This window comes from Acomys russatus, chromosome 16 (assembly GCF_903995435.1).
Source record: "Acomys russatus chromosome 16, mAcoRus1.1, whole genome shotgun sequence".
NCBI lineage: Eukaryota > Metazoa > Chordata > Mammalia > Rodentia > Muridae > Acomys > Acomys russatus.
This window is the reverse complement of record NC_067152.1, coordinates 13,846,830-13,863,247: the sequence shown is the minus strand read 5'-3', so window position 1 is coordinate 13,863,247 and position 16,418 is coordinate 13,846,830. Positions and strand designations below refer to the sequence as shown.

The 16,418-nt window shown below is 44.5% G+C and overlaps 2 protein-coding genes across 2 annotated transcripts; one reads left to right on the top strand and one right to left on the bottom strand.

The window, feature by feature from the left end:
• The first annotated feature begins 752 nt into the window (after positions 1-752).
• On the top strand, positions 753-15,477 carry Prr11 (proline rich 11). Its single transcript, XM_051157810.1, has 9 exons — positions 753-937; positions 4,650-4,800; positions 4,999-5,121; positions 7,615-7,872; positions 8,455-8,553; positions 9,949-10,064; positions 12,230-12,289; positions 12,376-12,472; positions 15,354-15,477. Exons 1-9 carry the CDS (start codon positions 810-812, stop codon positions 15,420-15,422), a joined length of 1,101 nt encoding a protein of 366 aa, XP_051013767.1. The 5' UTR covers positions 753-809; the 3' UTR covers positions 15,423-15,477.
• Positions 14,061-14,656, bottom strand: LOC127200158 (40S ribosomal protein S25-like). The gene is made up of 2 exons (XM_051158274.1): positions 14,584-14,656; positions 14,061-14,416 (listed from the first exon to the last, which is right to left on the bottom strand). The coding sequence occupies exons 1-2, from the start codon at positions 14,654-14,656 to the stop codon at positions 14,061-14,063; spliced, it is 429 nt and encodes a 142-aa protein (XP_051014231.1).
• Positions 15,478-16,418: the final 941 nt, after the last annotated feature.

Here is a 16,418-nt window from a genome sequence, read left to right as displayed (position 1 = left end):
CAGAGGCAGGTAGATTTCTGTGAGTTTGAGGCCAGCCTGGTCTACAAAGCAAGTATAGGACAGCCAAGGCTACACAGAGAAACCCTATCTCAAATAAATAAATAAATAAATAAAAATTTAAAAAAAGATGTTCTTAGCTGGGTGTGGTGGCACACACCTGTAATCCCAGCACTAGGGAGGCAGAGGCAAGTGGATCTCTGTGGGTTGGAGGCCAGCCTGGTCTACAGAGTGACTCTAAGACAGCCAGAGCTACACAGAAAAACCCTGTCTCGAAAAAAATCCAAAAAAATTAAAAACAAACAAACAAAGATGTTCTCCAACCCACAGTGGTCCTTCTGCCTCAAAACAAACCCCCAATGCTGGGATTGCAGGTACCTGGGACCATGTCCACGGCTAAGGCTAGAGAAGAATGAAAAATCTTGAAAGAAACTTGAAGTAAGCAAGGCGATGTAGTCAGGGGTATGTAAAGCTTCTAGATCAGGCCATCGGACTCTGCACTGCAGGGTTATACGTTTTCTGTGTGCATACATTATTCTTCAATAAGCCGTGCATTTCAGGTGCTAGAGAAATGACTTTGCAGTTAAGAGTGCCAGCCACTCTTCTAGAAGACTTAGGTTCACCTCCCTGCACACACATGGCAGCTCACAACCATCTGCAACTCCAGTCCCAGGGGATCTGGTGGCCTCTTCTGGCCTCCTCAGGTACCAGGTGTGCAAATGGTGCAAAGACAGACACGCATGCAGGCAAAACACCCATATATATAAAATCAAAATTGTTTTCTTAATTTCAAATTTTTCTCTACAGAAACCATGCCCAAATTCAAACAGCGAAGAAGAAAGCTAAGAGCGAAAGCCAAACGATTATTTAGGGAGAAAGAAGCCTCTCGGTTCCAGCCTAAACTACCGACACCTCCCCCTCCACCACCCACTCCAGAAAGGTACGGTGTAATGGAGAAGACAGAAAATATCAGATCTCATCTGTGTGTAGTTACCATTTAAGCCAATGATCACACAGAACTCACAGTCAAATTTGAATTTCACCCCCAAAGAAAATCCTGTTTATTTTAAATATGTCCCATGTGACGTTTGAAATGGCCTTATCCTAAAATCATGGCTGGGCACGGACGTTCATGTTTCCCATTCCCCGGCCATGCGGGAGGTCGAGACAAAAAACTTGCTGAGAGTTTGAGGCCATCTTGGGTTACATAAGGAGTTCCAGGCCAGCCTAGGCTACGGCGTGAGACCCTCACAGAAAAGCAAAGCAGGGCGGGGCATAGCCACACAAGTCTTTAATAATAGCACTCAGGAGGCAGTGTCAGATGTCTGTGAGTGCTGGGCCAAGCTGAGGGTGTGTAGGGAAATGTCTAGGAAAACCTGTCTCCAAGAGAAAAGCCAAGCAGAGCTGACAAGAAGGCTCGGCAGGTAAAGGACCTTCCCTCCAACTACTGGAGTTTGATTCCTGGTACATACATGGTGGAAGGAAAGAAGCAACTTCTAAGATTGTCCCCTGACCTCTACACACATGCTGTAGCACACACACACACACACACACACACACACACACACACACACACACACACACACACAGGAATTTACGTTGGAAATGGTAGCACATATCTGTAATCCTAGCACTCTATAAGCTGAGTCAGGATGATGAAGAATTCAAGAGTATCTTGAATTAGACAGTAAATTCAAAGCCAACATGGACGGTGTGAGAGGCTGACTAAAAAAAAAGTTAAGCTTTTAACTAGATCCTCTGAATTTTACAGAGCACAAGAGTTCAAATGAGAGCTGCAGAGGTAACCTAGTGGTTCACATGTGGCTCTTGTATAAAGCATAGAACAAATTCTGTTCCCAGCATCCATGCAGGGCAGTTCACAACTGCCTGTAACTCCAGATCTAGGGAATCTTCCTGCCTCCTCAGGCACACGCACACCACACACACACACACACACACACACACACACTGGGGGGGAGGGAGAGAAAGAGAGAGAGAGAATATAAAACTGCCAGGCATGGTGGTGCACATCTTTAATCCCAGCGCTTGGAAACAGAAGCAGGCAGATCTCTATGGGTTCAAGGCCAGCCTGATCTACAAAGTGAGTCCAGGACCATCAAATCTCTGTTACACAGGGAAATGCTGTCTAGAAAAATCAATAAAATAAAAATCTTTCTTTAAAAACACGGTCAATGCCGGGCAGTGGTGGCGCACGCCTTTAATCCCAGCACTTGGGAGGCAGAGGCAGATGGATGGCTGTGAGTTCGAGGCCAGCCTGGTCTACAAATGAGTCCAGGACAGCCAAGGCTACACAGAGAAACCCTGTCTAGGGAAAAAAACAAAAACAAAAGCAAAACAAACCATGTTCAGATGAAATAAGAATCAGAAGGAGTTGTATTCAAGCTGAAAGTACCTTTTTTCCCTTTTCCAGTTATAACAACTAACTGATGGGAGGAGGTCGTAGAACTGTGATAAGGCCTCAGTGCTGGCGTGGCTGGTCATTTATTCTAAGGCTCACAAGTTAAACGTATTATTGAAGGAAAGGCTGCGTTCCAGGAACTGTCGGGTGCTAGTGTCCTTACCGGCATGCTTTGTGTACTGCGCTGTAGCTCCCTTCCACTTTCATTTGTTGTTGATGGAGGTTCCGGCTTTGCTGGTTTTATTTGAGACAGAGTTTTTCTGTGTCCAGTCCTGGCAATCCTTGAACTGACCATAGCCCAGACTAGCCATGAGCTTTCAAAATCATCCTGTTGTGGTTTTTTTTGTTGTTGTTTTTTGTTTCTTTGGTTGGTTGGTTTGGTTTTTTGTTTTGATTTGGTTTGTTTTGGTTTGGTTTTTCGAGACAGGGTTTTTCTGTGTAGCTTTGACTGTCCTGGACTCGCTTTGTAGATCAGGCTGGCCTCGAACTCACAGCGATCTGCCTGCCTCTGCCTCCCAAGGGCTGAGATTAAAGGCGTGCACCACCATGGCCTGGCTTCAAAATCATCCTGTTTTAACTCCCCCTCTGTTCTCCTCTGGGTGTTTGGCATGTACCGCCCCATCCACCTTATTTTGTTTTATTTTTGGTATGTTAGGAATTAAACTCAAGATGTCACTCACGAAGAAAAAAATTAAAAATAAAGTCAGGCTTCATAGCACTATCATGTTTAACAAGGTCAGCACAGGGTACTTGAGACCATGTCTCAAAAAATAAAAATATGCCTGGCAGTGGTGGTGTTGCTTCATGCCTTTGATCACAGTACTTAAGAAGCAGAGGCAGGTGCGTCTGTGTAAGTTCAAGGCCACCCTGGAGCAAAGTGAGATCCAGAATAGCTAGGGCTAACAAGAGAAATCCTGTCTCCAAAAACAAAAACAAAAAAAGAAGGAGAAAGGAAGGAAGGAAGAGGAAAATAGATAGGCTGGAGAGATGCCTCAAGGGGACCCCAGTTTGATTCCCAGGCCTCAAGTGAGCCAGCTCTCAACTGCCTGCAACTCTGACTTCTAGAGATCCCTTACCTTCCTCTGTGGCCTCTGCAGGCACTCGCACACATAGCATACACTCGCACAGACATAGCATACATACACATTTTTTTTAATCTAAAAGTAAATAAATGAATAAAGCTATGTTTAGCACACACGTGTAATCCCAGCACTCAGGAAAAAGGAAGGAGGATGGGTATCAGTTCAAGACAAGCCTGGTCCACACAGCCAGTCCCAGGACAGTCAGAACATAGACCCTGTCTCAAAAAAAAGAAAAAGAAAGCCTGGCCTGGTAGCACATACCTATAATCCCAGCGCTCCAGCACTTGAGGCAGAGGCAGGCATATTTCTGTGAGTTCCAGGCCAGCCTGATCTACAAAGAGAGTTCTATGACAGCCAGCACTACACAGAGGAAAAAAAGAAAAGCAAGGAAGTCATTCATTCACTCATTCAGTCAGTCAGACCCCAGTCCTGAGTCACACTGTAAATAAAGCAGCTATTTGTGACAGGAGGGATAGCTCACTGCTAGAATACATGCTCAGCATACACTTTTGGATTCACTTCCCAGGCCCCAAAATAGTTAGTTTACTTTGAAATAAATAAAACCAACTAATTATTTAATTAAGGGCTATTTCTCTGACCTAAGTTGTTTTTTGGGAGGAGAAGAAAGGGGGAATGTTTGGGGGTTTTTGGTTTTTGTTTTCTTTTTGTTGAGGCCTTGGCTGTCCTTGAACTCACAGAGCTTCACCTGGTTTGTAGTGTTACTTAGGAGCAAGGACAACCTTTCTTTAATTTCTTTTTTTTTTTTTTTTTTTTTTTTTTTTTAGTTTTTTGAGACAGGGTTTCTCTGTGTAGCCCTAGCTTTCCTGGACACACTTTGTAGACCAGACTGGCCTCAAACTCACAGTGGTCTGCCTGCCTCTGCCTCCCAATTGCTGGGATTAAAGGCGTGCGCCACCATGCCCAGCTTCTTTCTTTTCTTTCTTTCTTTCTTTTTTTTTTTTTTTTTTTTTTTTTTTTTTTTGAGAAGGTTTTACTATATTGTTCTGGTTGGCCTGGTACTCACCATGTAGAGTAAACTTGCCTTGAACTTATGTCTATTCTCCCGCCTCCGCTTCTGAGTGTGCGCCACACCGCCTCCCACCCCACGCTAAGCCCTAAGATTCTTGTTTTGTTTGATGTTTCTTCCACAGAGTGGTTGCTTCTTCAACAGATATACCCCAAAGCAGAAACTGGCTAAGACCATCCTGGAACTTCAAATTTCCCAACATCAAAGAGGCAATAAACCTTTGGACAAACCGAGCATGGCGCATATACGGTTTCTGTCAGACCTGTGTAGCTGAGGTAGAGAGCTCATAAACCTGTTCTCAGCAATGTAGTTTTTGGTTTTGTTCTGCCGTACTTAGTATTTGTATTCTTTTGTGGTTCCTAGGCTTGACATATTCCTGAGGCTAAGCTTGGATAAGATTAATCTGTGAGATTACACCTGTCTTTGCTTATGTATGACATATGTGACACCACTTCTTTATTTATTAATTTCAGAGTTTAGAAGTGCTAAAAGATGCTATCTTTCCATTCCGAGTCTACCACAGGGAACTTCACAGTCTAAAACAACAATTTTGTGTTTTGAAAGGTGAACTATGCAAGCTCCAAGAAACGCTGAAGGTTGGTATCGCCAAGCAAACAAATCCAAAGATTGTATCTGAAAAGACTATTGCAATGAGAAAATATTCTGGCTGTGAATTTGGTTATTATGTCATGTCAGGCTGAAGAGAGTTCCTTTTGCAAAGGAAGAAGGCAAAATGATAATGGGGGCATTGGAGAGCCAGCTCCCCAGTTACGCGAATGTACCATCCTTGCAGAGGATCAGGTTTGGTGCCTAGCACCTGCAATAGGAATTTTACAACTGCCTGTAATTCTAGACTTGCACGCACAAACACATATCCACATAATTAAAATTCAAAACTACTTCTAAACATACATTGGGAACAATTAACGGTCTTGGCCATACAAACAAAATAGAAGTATAGCCAGGCGTGGCGGTGCACACCTTTAATCCCAGCACTCAGGAGGCAAGTGGATATCTGTGAGTTCGAGGCCAGCTCAGTCTTCAAAGTAAGTCATCTGCCTCCCTAGTGCTGGGATTACAGGTGTACACCACAGCACCTGGCTATGAATACATTTTAAACCTTTTTTTTTTTTTTTAATTTCAGCAAGAGGTGGCCAGAGATGGGCTCAGTTGGTACTCAACTAGCAGCAGTAGGCTCTGCTACCTCATGAGCAACCACAGTGGTCTATCTACAGCTGTAATCTTAGCACTCAGGAGGTCAAGGCTGAAGGACAGTGAGTCAAGGCCCTCCTTAGCTACACAGGGGGAGTTTGAAGCTAGCCTGGGACACCCTGTCTCACAGAAATTCTTTTTACCTGAGCCATAATTTAATGGCAAAGCATTTGCCTGCCATGTGGGCTCCAAGTTCCATCCCCAGTGTGAGGGGAAGGAGAGTCTGCAAATGATAAGTACTAAAGTGTGATGAGTGTTCAAACCTAACATGTATGCGCCTGGGAGTTTGGCTCAGTGGTAGTCTGTTTGCCTAACATGCGCAACATGATATGTTCAATCCTCAGCCTAGCATAAAGCAATAAAAGAGGCAGAGGACCCCAAGACTCCCCTGCATCCAGTGTCAGCGTCTCTCATTAGGCGTGGTAGCGCATGGTGGGGCGTGAGGATTGCCCAGCCTAGACTACAAAGCGCGCTCTGAGCCACTGTGCACTAGAGAATGAGACTATGTCTCAAAACTCCAAACCAAAAGAATATGCCACTAAATAATTAAGTGTAGGGATATAGAAAGACTTAGTGTGGACCGGGCATGGTGCACACTCCTTTAATCCCAGCACTCAGGAGGCAGAGGCAGGTGGATCACTGGGAGTTCGAGGCCAGCTTGGTCTACAATGTGAGTCTAGGACAGCCAGCCAAACACCCAGAGCTGCACAGAGAGATTAGTCTAAAAAAAAAAAAGAAAAGAAAGAAAGGAAGGAAGACATAGTGTTAAGATTCTATAGGATACTTAATGTGTAGTTAAAACAGATAATGGGATGGTTTTTCAGTTGGGCATAGTGATATGTGCCTATAGTCTCATCCGCTAGGGAAGCTAAAACCAGAACATCACCTGAGCCTAGGAGTTCAAGGCCAACCTGGCTAATTAGCAAGCTCCTCATCTCAAAATAGCTCATCAGCTAACTAGATAATTAAGCGATTGGAATATCTTTATGAGATATACATACATACCTGCATATATATATGATGCTTCTCCTTATATATAGGAACATATATACAGATTATTACACCTATATATGCATACTTATATGTCCCTGTATGTAAAGAACGTCTTTGAGCAGGGCCCTGGCCCATTAATACAGCAATATCCTAAAATGCAAAAGGCCCTGAGTGTGATCTTCACAACAGAAAACAAGAACAACAAAACACAAAGCCTGGGTGTGGCTGGAGTGGGTAGATGGCCAGAAGAGACCATGGGATCTCTTAGAACTAGAGTTAGGGGGCTGGAGAGATGCCTCAGTGGTTAAGAGCACTGTCTGCTCTTCCAAAGGACCCGGGTTCAATTCCCAGCACCCACATGGCAGCTCACAACTGTCTGTAACTCCAGTTCCAAGGGATCTGACACTTTGACAATAATGCCCATAAAATAAAATTAAATTAAATTTTAAAAAAGCACTGGAGTTAGACATCTGTGAGCTTCCCATTTGCCCTGGGAACCAGACGCAGTCCTCTGCAAGAGCTGCAAGCTCGTAACTGCCAAGCCTTTCTGTAGCCCGATAAACACTCGAATCATTGAAGTGAATTTGTTGTCCTTGTCAGGAGTGACCTGCACCCCTGTAATCCTAAGGCCAGCCTGAGCTGCAGCATGAAACTGCTCAAAAACAAAAACCAACAGGGCTGGACAGATGGCTCAGAGGTTAAGAGCACTGAGTTCAATTCTCAGCAACCATATGGTGACTCACAGCCATCTATAATGAGATCTGGTGCCCTTGCCTGGCCTGCAGGTGTATGTATAGGCGGAACATTGTATACATAATAAATAAATACATAAACACACTGCCAAATTAATCTACTGTTCATTTTTCAAAAATGGTATTTTCCAGACCATCTCAGAAAATTCATCTCATTCGAGCTGTTGTCACACGTGTTGCATGAATGATAAACTTACCAATGTGCCTGGCTGTGCTCCAACAACCCATGGAGAATGCCGAACTGCACTTCTTCCCACACTCCCACAGCCAGCCAGTCATCCTCCCCCTCCCCCACCTCCTCCCCCTCCCCCTCCTCCTCCACTCCCTCCCCCTCCCCCACCCCAAGCTCCTCTGCTGCTCAAAAAATCTGGTCCTACTAAAGCACTTCAGGTAAGAGATAATCAGCAAAATGTGTTTTAATTAGCATGTGATACAGAAATATAGCGAAAGACCTAGAAATAAAGGCTATATTTTGTTCTGATTGTATATCTTAATTTTATCAATTATTCTGATTTTAGTTGTAAGTTTTGGTTGTTGTTTTGGGTTTTTTGGGGGGGAGGGGTCTTATTTTTTTAGATATAGTCTCACTGTGTTGCCCAGGCTCATCTTCAGCTGATAGGCTCAAGCAATCCTTCTGTTTTAGCCTTTGAGTAGCTGGCATACCCTGTCTCAAAAATAATGGCAAGGCTGGGGAGGCAGAGGCAGGTGAATCGCTGTGAGTTCGAGGCCAGCCTGGACTACAAAGCAAGTCCAGGACAGCCAAGGCTACACAGAGAAATCGTGTCTCGAAAAACAAATAAACAAAACAGAAAAAAATAATAATAATAGCAGGGGAAAAGCACAAAATAAAATAAATAAATAACAGTAGCAAGATAGTTTTCGACTCTAAGTCTTTACAAAATAAACTTGGATTTGGATTTCGCTAGATGTCCTGCTCTGTATTTTAATTCTAACTTCTCCATGTATTTTAAGGTTGAACCATTAAAGAAAGATGGACCCATGCATATAACAGTTAAAGATCTGCTCACTGTGAAATTAAAAAAGACACAGAGTGTTGACGAATGGAAGAAGGTAAGATGTCAATGAGCACACATGTGGCCTTCTTCCTTTGGGGGTTGGGAGTATTTTGGCCCTCAGAGGTGAATTTGGGGTATCTGACTCTATTGCTTCCTACCTACTTTTATTTATTTATTTCTATATGTATGTATTTTGACACAGGGTCTCTCTATGTAGCCCTGGCTATCCCGGAACTCACTCTGTACCAGGCTGGCCTTGAACTCACAGAAATCCATCTGCCTCTGCCTCCCAAGAGCAGAGATTTGCAGCAAGTCCCACCACAGCCAGCATCTGCCTGATTTTTTTGAGGTGATGTCTGTCTCACTGAGCCTGCAGCACCCTGGCTCAGCTACTAAAGCTGAGCAGCCCCAGGGATCCCTCTAACTCCCAGGTCCTAGGATGGCCACACCCAACTTTTTACACAGATGCTGGGATTCTGAATGTTCTCATGCTTAAATCATTTTGTTTTCTTTTTTCTTTCTTTTTTTTTCCCCTGTCTTCCCCGCCTGCCCCCCTAACCCCCCCACCCCCCCCCCCCCCCCCCCCCCCGAGACACAGTTTCTCTATGTTATCTGCCTGCCTCTGCCTCCAGAGCACTGGGATTAAAGGTGTGTGCCACCATGCCCGGCTTTCTTTCTTTCTTTTTTTTTTTTTTTTAATTTTTTTTTTTTTTTAATTTTTTGAGACAGGGTTTCTCTATGTAGCCTTGGCTGTCCTGGACTCACTTTGTAGCCTAGGCTGGCCTCGAACTCACAGCGATCCACCTGCCTCTGCCTCCCGAGTGCTGGGATTAAAGGCGTGCGCCACCACGCCCGGCTTCTTTCTTTCTTTTTAAGACAGGGTTTCTCTGTGTAACAAATCTAGCTGTCCTGGACTCCCTTTGTAGACCAGGCTGGTCTTGAACTCAGAGTGCTGGGATTAAAGGCATGCACCACCACCACCTGGCAGCATCTTTCTTTTTTAACCTGGTTGCTCCTTTGTGAGAAATATGGTAAAGCTAATGTAGAAAAGTCCTTCTGTTGGGGCTGGGTATACAGTTTAATGACAGAGCACTTGCCTAATATGTACAAGGTCCTGGGTTCAATCTCAAGTACTAACACAGAAACAAAAACAATCAGGCTGAGGAGATGGCTCAGTTGGTAAAGTGCCTGCCCCGAGAGCATGAGGAACTGAGTTCAGATCCCTGACACTCATGTAAAAACAACCCTGCTATCCTTCCAGCCTGGCTTAGCCAAGGGGATCCTAGCTAGCAAAATCTGGGAGATATGGGGAGTGTGAGAGGGAGCCTTTGAGCCTTTGAAATAAAACTTTACTTGAATCATGGGAAGCTACACGCCAGAGTGTTTTGGTGTGGGTACATTAGAATGGTGTTTTAATGTGTGCCTTTACTGTCTCATTTTGTGATTAAAGCTTGTGTCGTCACCACCCAAGGAACGGACTCCACTAGTTACTGTCTCTGACCTGCAGCGTGTCACCCTGAAGCCTAACACCAGGGTGTCAGCAACTCGAATTAAGAGCGTCTTAATGTAAGGAATTGCACAGTGTTATGTTCCACTCTACTCAAAATGCTGGGGGTGGGGGTTACTTTTGCTCTTTTAGTTAAATGTAATCTATTGTTGGGTGGGGGAATCATGTACACATGCCCCCACTTTGTATGGAGGTCAGAAGACAATGTTGTGGAGTTGCTTCTTTCCTGTTGGCCTCACTTGCATTCTGAGGGGTCACACACTGGCCATCAGGCTTATGCTGCAAGGGGTCTTTAGCCACTGAAACATTCCACTGGCCCCCTTTCAGCCCATTTTTAACTTGTTGTTCTGTGTTGTCGTTTGTTTGTTTGTCTTGATTTTTCTTTTCTTTTTCTTTTTCTTTTCTTTTTTTTTTTTTGTTTGTTTGTTTGTTTGTTTTTCGAGACAGAGTTTCTCTGTGTATCCTTGGCCATCCTGGACTCACTTTGTAGACCAGGCTGGCCTGGAACTCACAGCGATCCGCCTGCTTCTGCCTCCCGAATGCTGGGATTAAAGGCATGCGCCACCACGCCCGGCTCTGTTTGTTTGTCTTGAGACAGGTTTTCACTATGTAGCTCTCTCTGTCTAGGAACTCAGTATGTTAATCAGGCTGGCCTCAAATTCAGAGATCCACCTGCCCTACCCTCTGTCTCTGCCTCCCAAGTGCTGTGACTAAAGGTGTGCGTCACTACATCTGACTGCATTTTAACTTTGACAATTACGTATGCTCACTACAGAAATATTGAGACTTACAGAAAAATTTAAAGAGGAAAACAAAACTCTTTTAGATAATTCACTTGGATCTGAGTAATTCATTCAACTTCCAGCATCTCAAGTTAATAGTTAATGCCATTGTTAAAGATAACCACTGATAGTGCTGGGCATGGTAGCACACGCCTCTACCTCCCAAGTAATATCATTAAAGACATGCCAGTATGCATCTCTTCTTAAATCATAAGCCTAAATAAACTCTTAACTTCCTTTTAAAAAGAAGAAGAAAAAGAAAAAAGACACTAGCTTGAATCATTTGGACTAATTTAGTGTAACTAATTTTATGTACATTTCATAGCTGAAACCCTGTTTTGAGACATTAAGATTGTTTACGGTGAGCCGGGCGTGGTGGCGCACGCCTTTAATCCCAGCACTCGGGAGGCAGAGGCGGGCGGATCGCTGTGAGTTCGAGGCCAGCCTGGTCTACAAAGTGAGTCTAGGACAGCCAAGGCTACACAGAGAAACCCTGTCTTGAAAAACCAAAACAAAAAACAAAAAAAAAGATTGTTTACGGTTTCGACTACCACTCTTCAGTGGCTGTCCTGACCGTCATCCTTACGCTCAGCTCAGTTTTTCCCTAGGATAGACTCGTACAGCTAACATTACTGTGTCAAGTGGTCTAAGAATTATATAGCTCAGTTATATGAAGGGGCAAGGCCCTGTGTTCACACCCCAGCATCACCATGAGACAAAAATATATTTTGTGTTGGAATGGCTACATAGAGCCAGGCATAGTGGTGCACACACATTTGTTTGTTTGTTTGTTTGTCAAGACAGGGTTTCTCTGTGTAGCCTTGGCTGTCCTAGACTCATTTTTCAGACCAGGGTGGCCTCGAACTCACAGCGATCTGCCTGCCTCTGCCTCCTGAGTGCTGGGATTAAAGGTGTGTGCCCAAAAAAAGGGAAAAAAATGTGTGCCACCATGCCTGGCCGGTGCACACACCTTTAATCCCAGGACTCAGGAGGCAGAGGCAGGCAGATCGCTGTGAGTTCGAGGCCAGCCTGGTGTACATAGTGAGTTTCAGGACAGCCAGAGCTGGATGGGAAAGTGTAGAAGAAGAAAGAACGGCCATACGGCATCACCCTATGCTGCCATTAGCATCTGCTTGTGTTTTATTTTTATCATTATTATTAATAATAATCATTATTATTGTTGGTTTTTTAAAGACAAGGTTTCTCTGTGTAGCCCTAGCTGTCCTGGAGCTCACTCTGTAGACCAGGGCAGCCTCAAACTCATAGAGATCCAACTGCCTCTTGTCTCCCAAGTGCTGGGATTAAAGGTTTGGGCCGCCATGCCCCAACCTGCCGTTTTTTTAAAGTTGCAAAAAGAACTAAGAGTTTGCCTATAAAATTGACCTGTTTTAGGAAACATAGCAAAGTCTGGAAAGTTTTAATTTTTATGTCTTTATTCTCAGTACTCCAGGTAAAAGCCAAATCGATCTTCGGAAACTGCTTAGGAAAGTTGATGTAGAAAGGTAACAGTCTCTCATCCTTATGCTTTCTAAGTCAACTTGAAAAGTGGGAAGAAAACACAGCTCTGATCTTACCCGCATTTCTACAGGAGCCCAGGTGGGACACCTCTTACCAATAAAGAAAATATGGAAACAGGAACTGGACTGACCCCAGTCATGACTCGGGCCTTAAGGAGAAAGTTTCAGGTAAATCTCTGTGGGAAAACCAAAAATCCAAACTAAGTCCTCTGGTTCATTTTCCTGGAAAATTATTTCTATAAGTGCAGAGAGTATAGCCTGGCATGCATGAGGGCCTGGTTCAGTGCCAGGCACTGGAGGGAGGGAGGGAGGAAGGAAGGAAGAATAAGCTAATTTATTTAGAATCACCGTCTAAAGCACTTATTTATGTATTTTGAGATAGAGTCTCACTATGTAACCCCCAGGCAGACCTCGAATGCATAATCTTCCTGACTCAGCTTTTAGGATAATAGGCGTGTCCCACTACCTAAAATAGCTCTCTTAGGAACAATAATTAATAACACTAGGGGCTGGAGAGGCGGCTCAGCAGTTAAGAGTGCATACTGTTCTTACAGAAGATGTGAGTTGGATTCCTAGCAGCCACATCAGCCAGCTCCCAGTTGTTTGTGACTCTGGCTTCTAGGGGATCTGACTGTTCTGGGCTCTGGATACCTACACTCATGTGTACATATTCACACAGAAACATGCACATATGCATAATTTAGAAATTAAAAAATAAAAATAGCTTGGTGGTGGTGGTGGTGGCGGTGCCTGCCTTTACTCCCAGCACTTGGGAGGCAGAGGCAGGTGAATTTGAGTTCAAGGCCAGCCTGGTCTACAAAGTGAGCCCAGGACAGGCCAAGGCTACACAGAGAAACCCTGTCTCAAAAAACCAAAACCAAAACAAAACAAAAGAATAGCATGTATACGTGTTCCATCCTGAGGGCCACAATGGCCTTTACAACAAACTGAAAAATAACAGCGTGGCAGCTGTCTCTAGAGAGCGAGCCTGAGCGGTGGGGGTGACAAAGGAAGATGGAGGTAGGAGTCAGGCTGTGCCCTGCGCTGTTAACAGGAAAAGGTTGGACAGCTTTCTCACTGTCACCTGCTTGGGTGAGCCACACGGAAAGCAAGCACAGTAGCTGGTCTTGTTCTCATCTTTCTCACGGCATTTGCTTAGTCACTGTCCTGATCTCCTCCTGCATTGCTGAATCTGTGAAGAGAAACCATCTTTGCCTCCCATGCTGGGATGCTGGACTGTGGGCTTGCTGGACTTGGGACTTCGAACACTGTTGTTCCTTCTTCCCATGAGGGGGAAGCACCACAGACTTCCTTTACTAGCTCTAGGACCCTTGCTCCCCTTGCCCCAGCCCATAGCTGTTACAGTATATTGGGAACCGTGGAGACAGACACCAGTATAGCAACAACCCACATGTTGTACAGCAGCAAAACCCACTCAGCCCTTTCGAGAGGCAAAGCAAGCCTGCCTAGAGTTGGAACCACAGGTGACAGTAATTTGACCACAGAGGGATTAATCCAAATATCCCTCCACACCCTACAAGGGTCTCAAGTAGCTGAGTAACGGAGGCTGGCCTACAGTGAATTAAATTTTCTCGTAATTTTGTCTGTTTTCTCCTCCTCTTCCTTTTGATTGTTTGTTTTTTAATTTTCAGCTGAAGACCACACCTAGGGCCTTATAATTGGCAACACTCTACTTTGAGCTAAATCTCCAAACACTGGAATTCTTTTTTTTTTTTTTTTTTTTTTTTCATTTGATTTAATAAGTTTTATTTTCCCAAATGTACAGCTGATTTAGCCTGCTTAGGCAATCTTCACCAGCAGCTGGGGCATCTCCACCCTTTGTGTTTCTGTGTAAATTACTGGGCTCTTGTGCTTTCGAAACCAGCTTGATAAGTCCTTTAATAAGCAGCTCCTGAAGGGCTGCCGTGGCCAAGGAGCCGCGGATCTTCGGTCTCTCAGAGACCACAGCTGGAGTAATAAGCTTATAGTTGGGAACTTCCTTGCAGAGTTTGTCGTATGTGGCTTTGTCAAACAGGACTGAATTGTTGAGCTTGTCCCGAACTTTGCCTTTGGACCACTTCTTCTTTTTGGCCTTGCCGCCAGACTTATTTACTGGGTCTTTGTCTTTTTTTTTTTTTTTTTTTTTGGTTTTTCAAGACAGGGTTTCTCTGTGTAGCCTTGGCTGTCCTGGACTCTCTTTGTAGACCAGGCTGGCCTCGAACTTACAGCCATCCACCTGCCTCTGCCTCCCGAGTGCTGGGATTAAAGACGTGCGCCACCACGCCCGGTTGGGTCTTTGTCTTTTTTGGCCGACTTTCCAGCATCTTTCTTCTTGTCATCCTTTAGCGGCATAGCGAAGCTAGGAGAGTGGCTATGGCCACTGCAGCCTCAATAAGATGTCGGGGAAAAAAAGGAAGCCCGCTTGGCCAACAGTCCCAGAAACCTCTGGAATTCTTTTTTCTTTCCTTCTTTCTTTCTTTCTTTCTTTTCTTTTCTTTTTCTTTTTCTTTTTTTTCAGACAGGTCTTACCTTGTAGCTCTGGATGACCTGGAACTTGCTAGCTAGACCAGGCTGGCCTTATACTCCGGACTGGGATTAAAGGCGTGTGCTACCACCCCAGCTGGAATCCATGTTTCTCACCTGATCATTGGGTAATAGGAAGTCCCTGGCTAGCCCAGCTGTTTCTGCTCTTTACTACTTTACTTTTGTTTTGTTGTTGCTACTGTTCAGCTATTTGGCTTAGTTATGAGACAGAATCTCACCATGTAGCTCAGGCTGGCCCCAAATTATAGCAGTCCAACCTTAGACTGTCAAGTGTTGGGATTCCCGACACGAGCCTTGAATGTGTGGCTTTTATCCTCATGGTGCACACTGGGAATGCTTCCTGTAGGCTTATATTCACACCGCGGGCAGAAGGAGAAGGAGCAAGGTCAAGAGGCTTGTTAGCTGATGTTTGTGTCAGGAAAGCTGGGGAAGGCAGCTGGGAATGCCATGCTGCCATGCAAAAAGCACGTCATTCCTGTTATAACTGTGACTTTCTTTTTCATAGCTGGCTCACCCTCAAAGCCCCACCCAGTCTCTGCCACGTTCTGCGAGCAGCTTTGATGAACAAAACTGAGGCCAACTCTGCCTGCCTCTGTAGAGTGATCCATACAATGACAGATCAACTCCACAAGTCTTAATGTGCTAAAATATGCATAACTATATGGATGTAATTCTGCTTGAAGAGTCAGAGTGAGTGAGTATGTATGGAGCCTACACAAACTGTGGCAGAAAGCAAGTAATTAGATAGCTTCTGGTGTTCCTGACAGTAACCAGACGTTGTTTGGTTGGTTGGCTGGTTTTGGTTTTGGTTTTGAGACAGAATCTCATCACATAGCCCAGACTGATAGCAGTCAGAGAGGCTGTTAAAATTTAATTCCACTGGGCCTAGCGATCTGGCTCAAAGGATAGAATTACTTGCCATGAAGCCTAATGACTCAAATTAATGACCTGGACCCAAATGGAGGATCCCTTCAACACACAAAATTAATAAATATGCTAGAAAATACTAACGGTATAATTAGTTTATTATATAAATGTAGTTATAACATTAAGAAAGAGAGCCAGGTGTGGTGGCGCACGCCTTTAATCCCAGCACTCGGGAGGTAGAGACAGGCGGATCGCTGTGAGTTCGAGGCCAGCCTGGTCTACAAAGTGAGTCCAGGATGGCCAAGGCTACACAGAGAAACCCTGTCTCCAAAAAAAAAAAAAAAAAAAAAAAAAATTAAGAAAGTAAGTCTGGGTACTGGAGAGGTAGCTCAGCAGCTAAGCGCCCTCGCTGCTTTTACAGAGGACCCAAGTTCAGTTCCCAGCACTCAGAACAAGCTGCCTGTAGCTCCAGATTTAGGGGATTCACAAATACACAGACACACATACACACAACTAAAACATACAAATGTAAAAAGAAAAGAAAATAGAGCCGGGCGTAGTGGCGCACAGCTTTAATCCCAGCACTTGGGAGGCAGAGGCAGGTGGATCTCTGAGTTCAAGGAGCCTGGTCTACAAAGAGAGTCCAGGACAGTCAGGACTACACAAAGAAACCCTATCTTGAAAAACCAAAAAAAAAAAAAAA

Excerpts from the sequence above, each read along its gene's own strand:
- LOC127200158 (XM_051158274.1), bottom strand. The coding sequence starts at position 14,656 with ATGCCGCTAAAGGATGACAAGAAGAAAGATGCTGGAAAGTCGGCCAAA. Across the intron at positions 14,417-14,583 it reads CAAAGACCCAACCGGGCGTG|TAAATAAGTCTGGCGGCAAG; the intron begins GTGGCGCACGTC and ends ACAAAGACCCAG.
- Prr11 (XM_051157810.1), top strand. The coding sequence starts at position 810 with ATGCCCAAATTCAAACAGCGAAGAAGAAAGCTAAGAGCGAAAGCCAAA. Across the intron at positions 5,122-7,614 it reads AGCTCCAAGAAACGCTGAAG|ACCATCTCAGAAAATTCATC; the intron begins GTTGGTATCGCC and ends GGTATTTTCCAG. Across the intron at positions 8,554-9,948 it reads GTGTTGACGAATGGAAGAAG|CTTGTGTCGTCACCACCCAA; the intron begins GTAAGATGTCAA and ends TTGTGATTAAAG.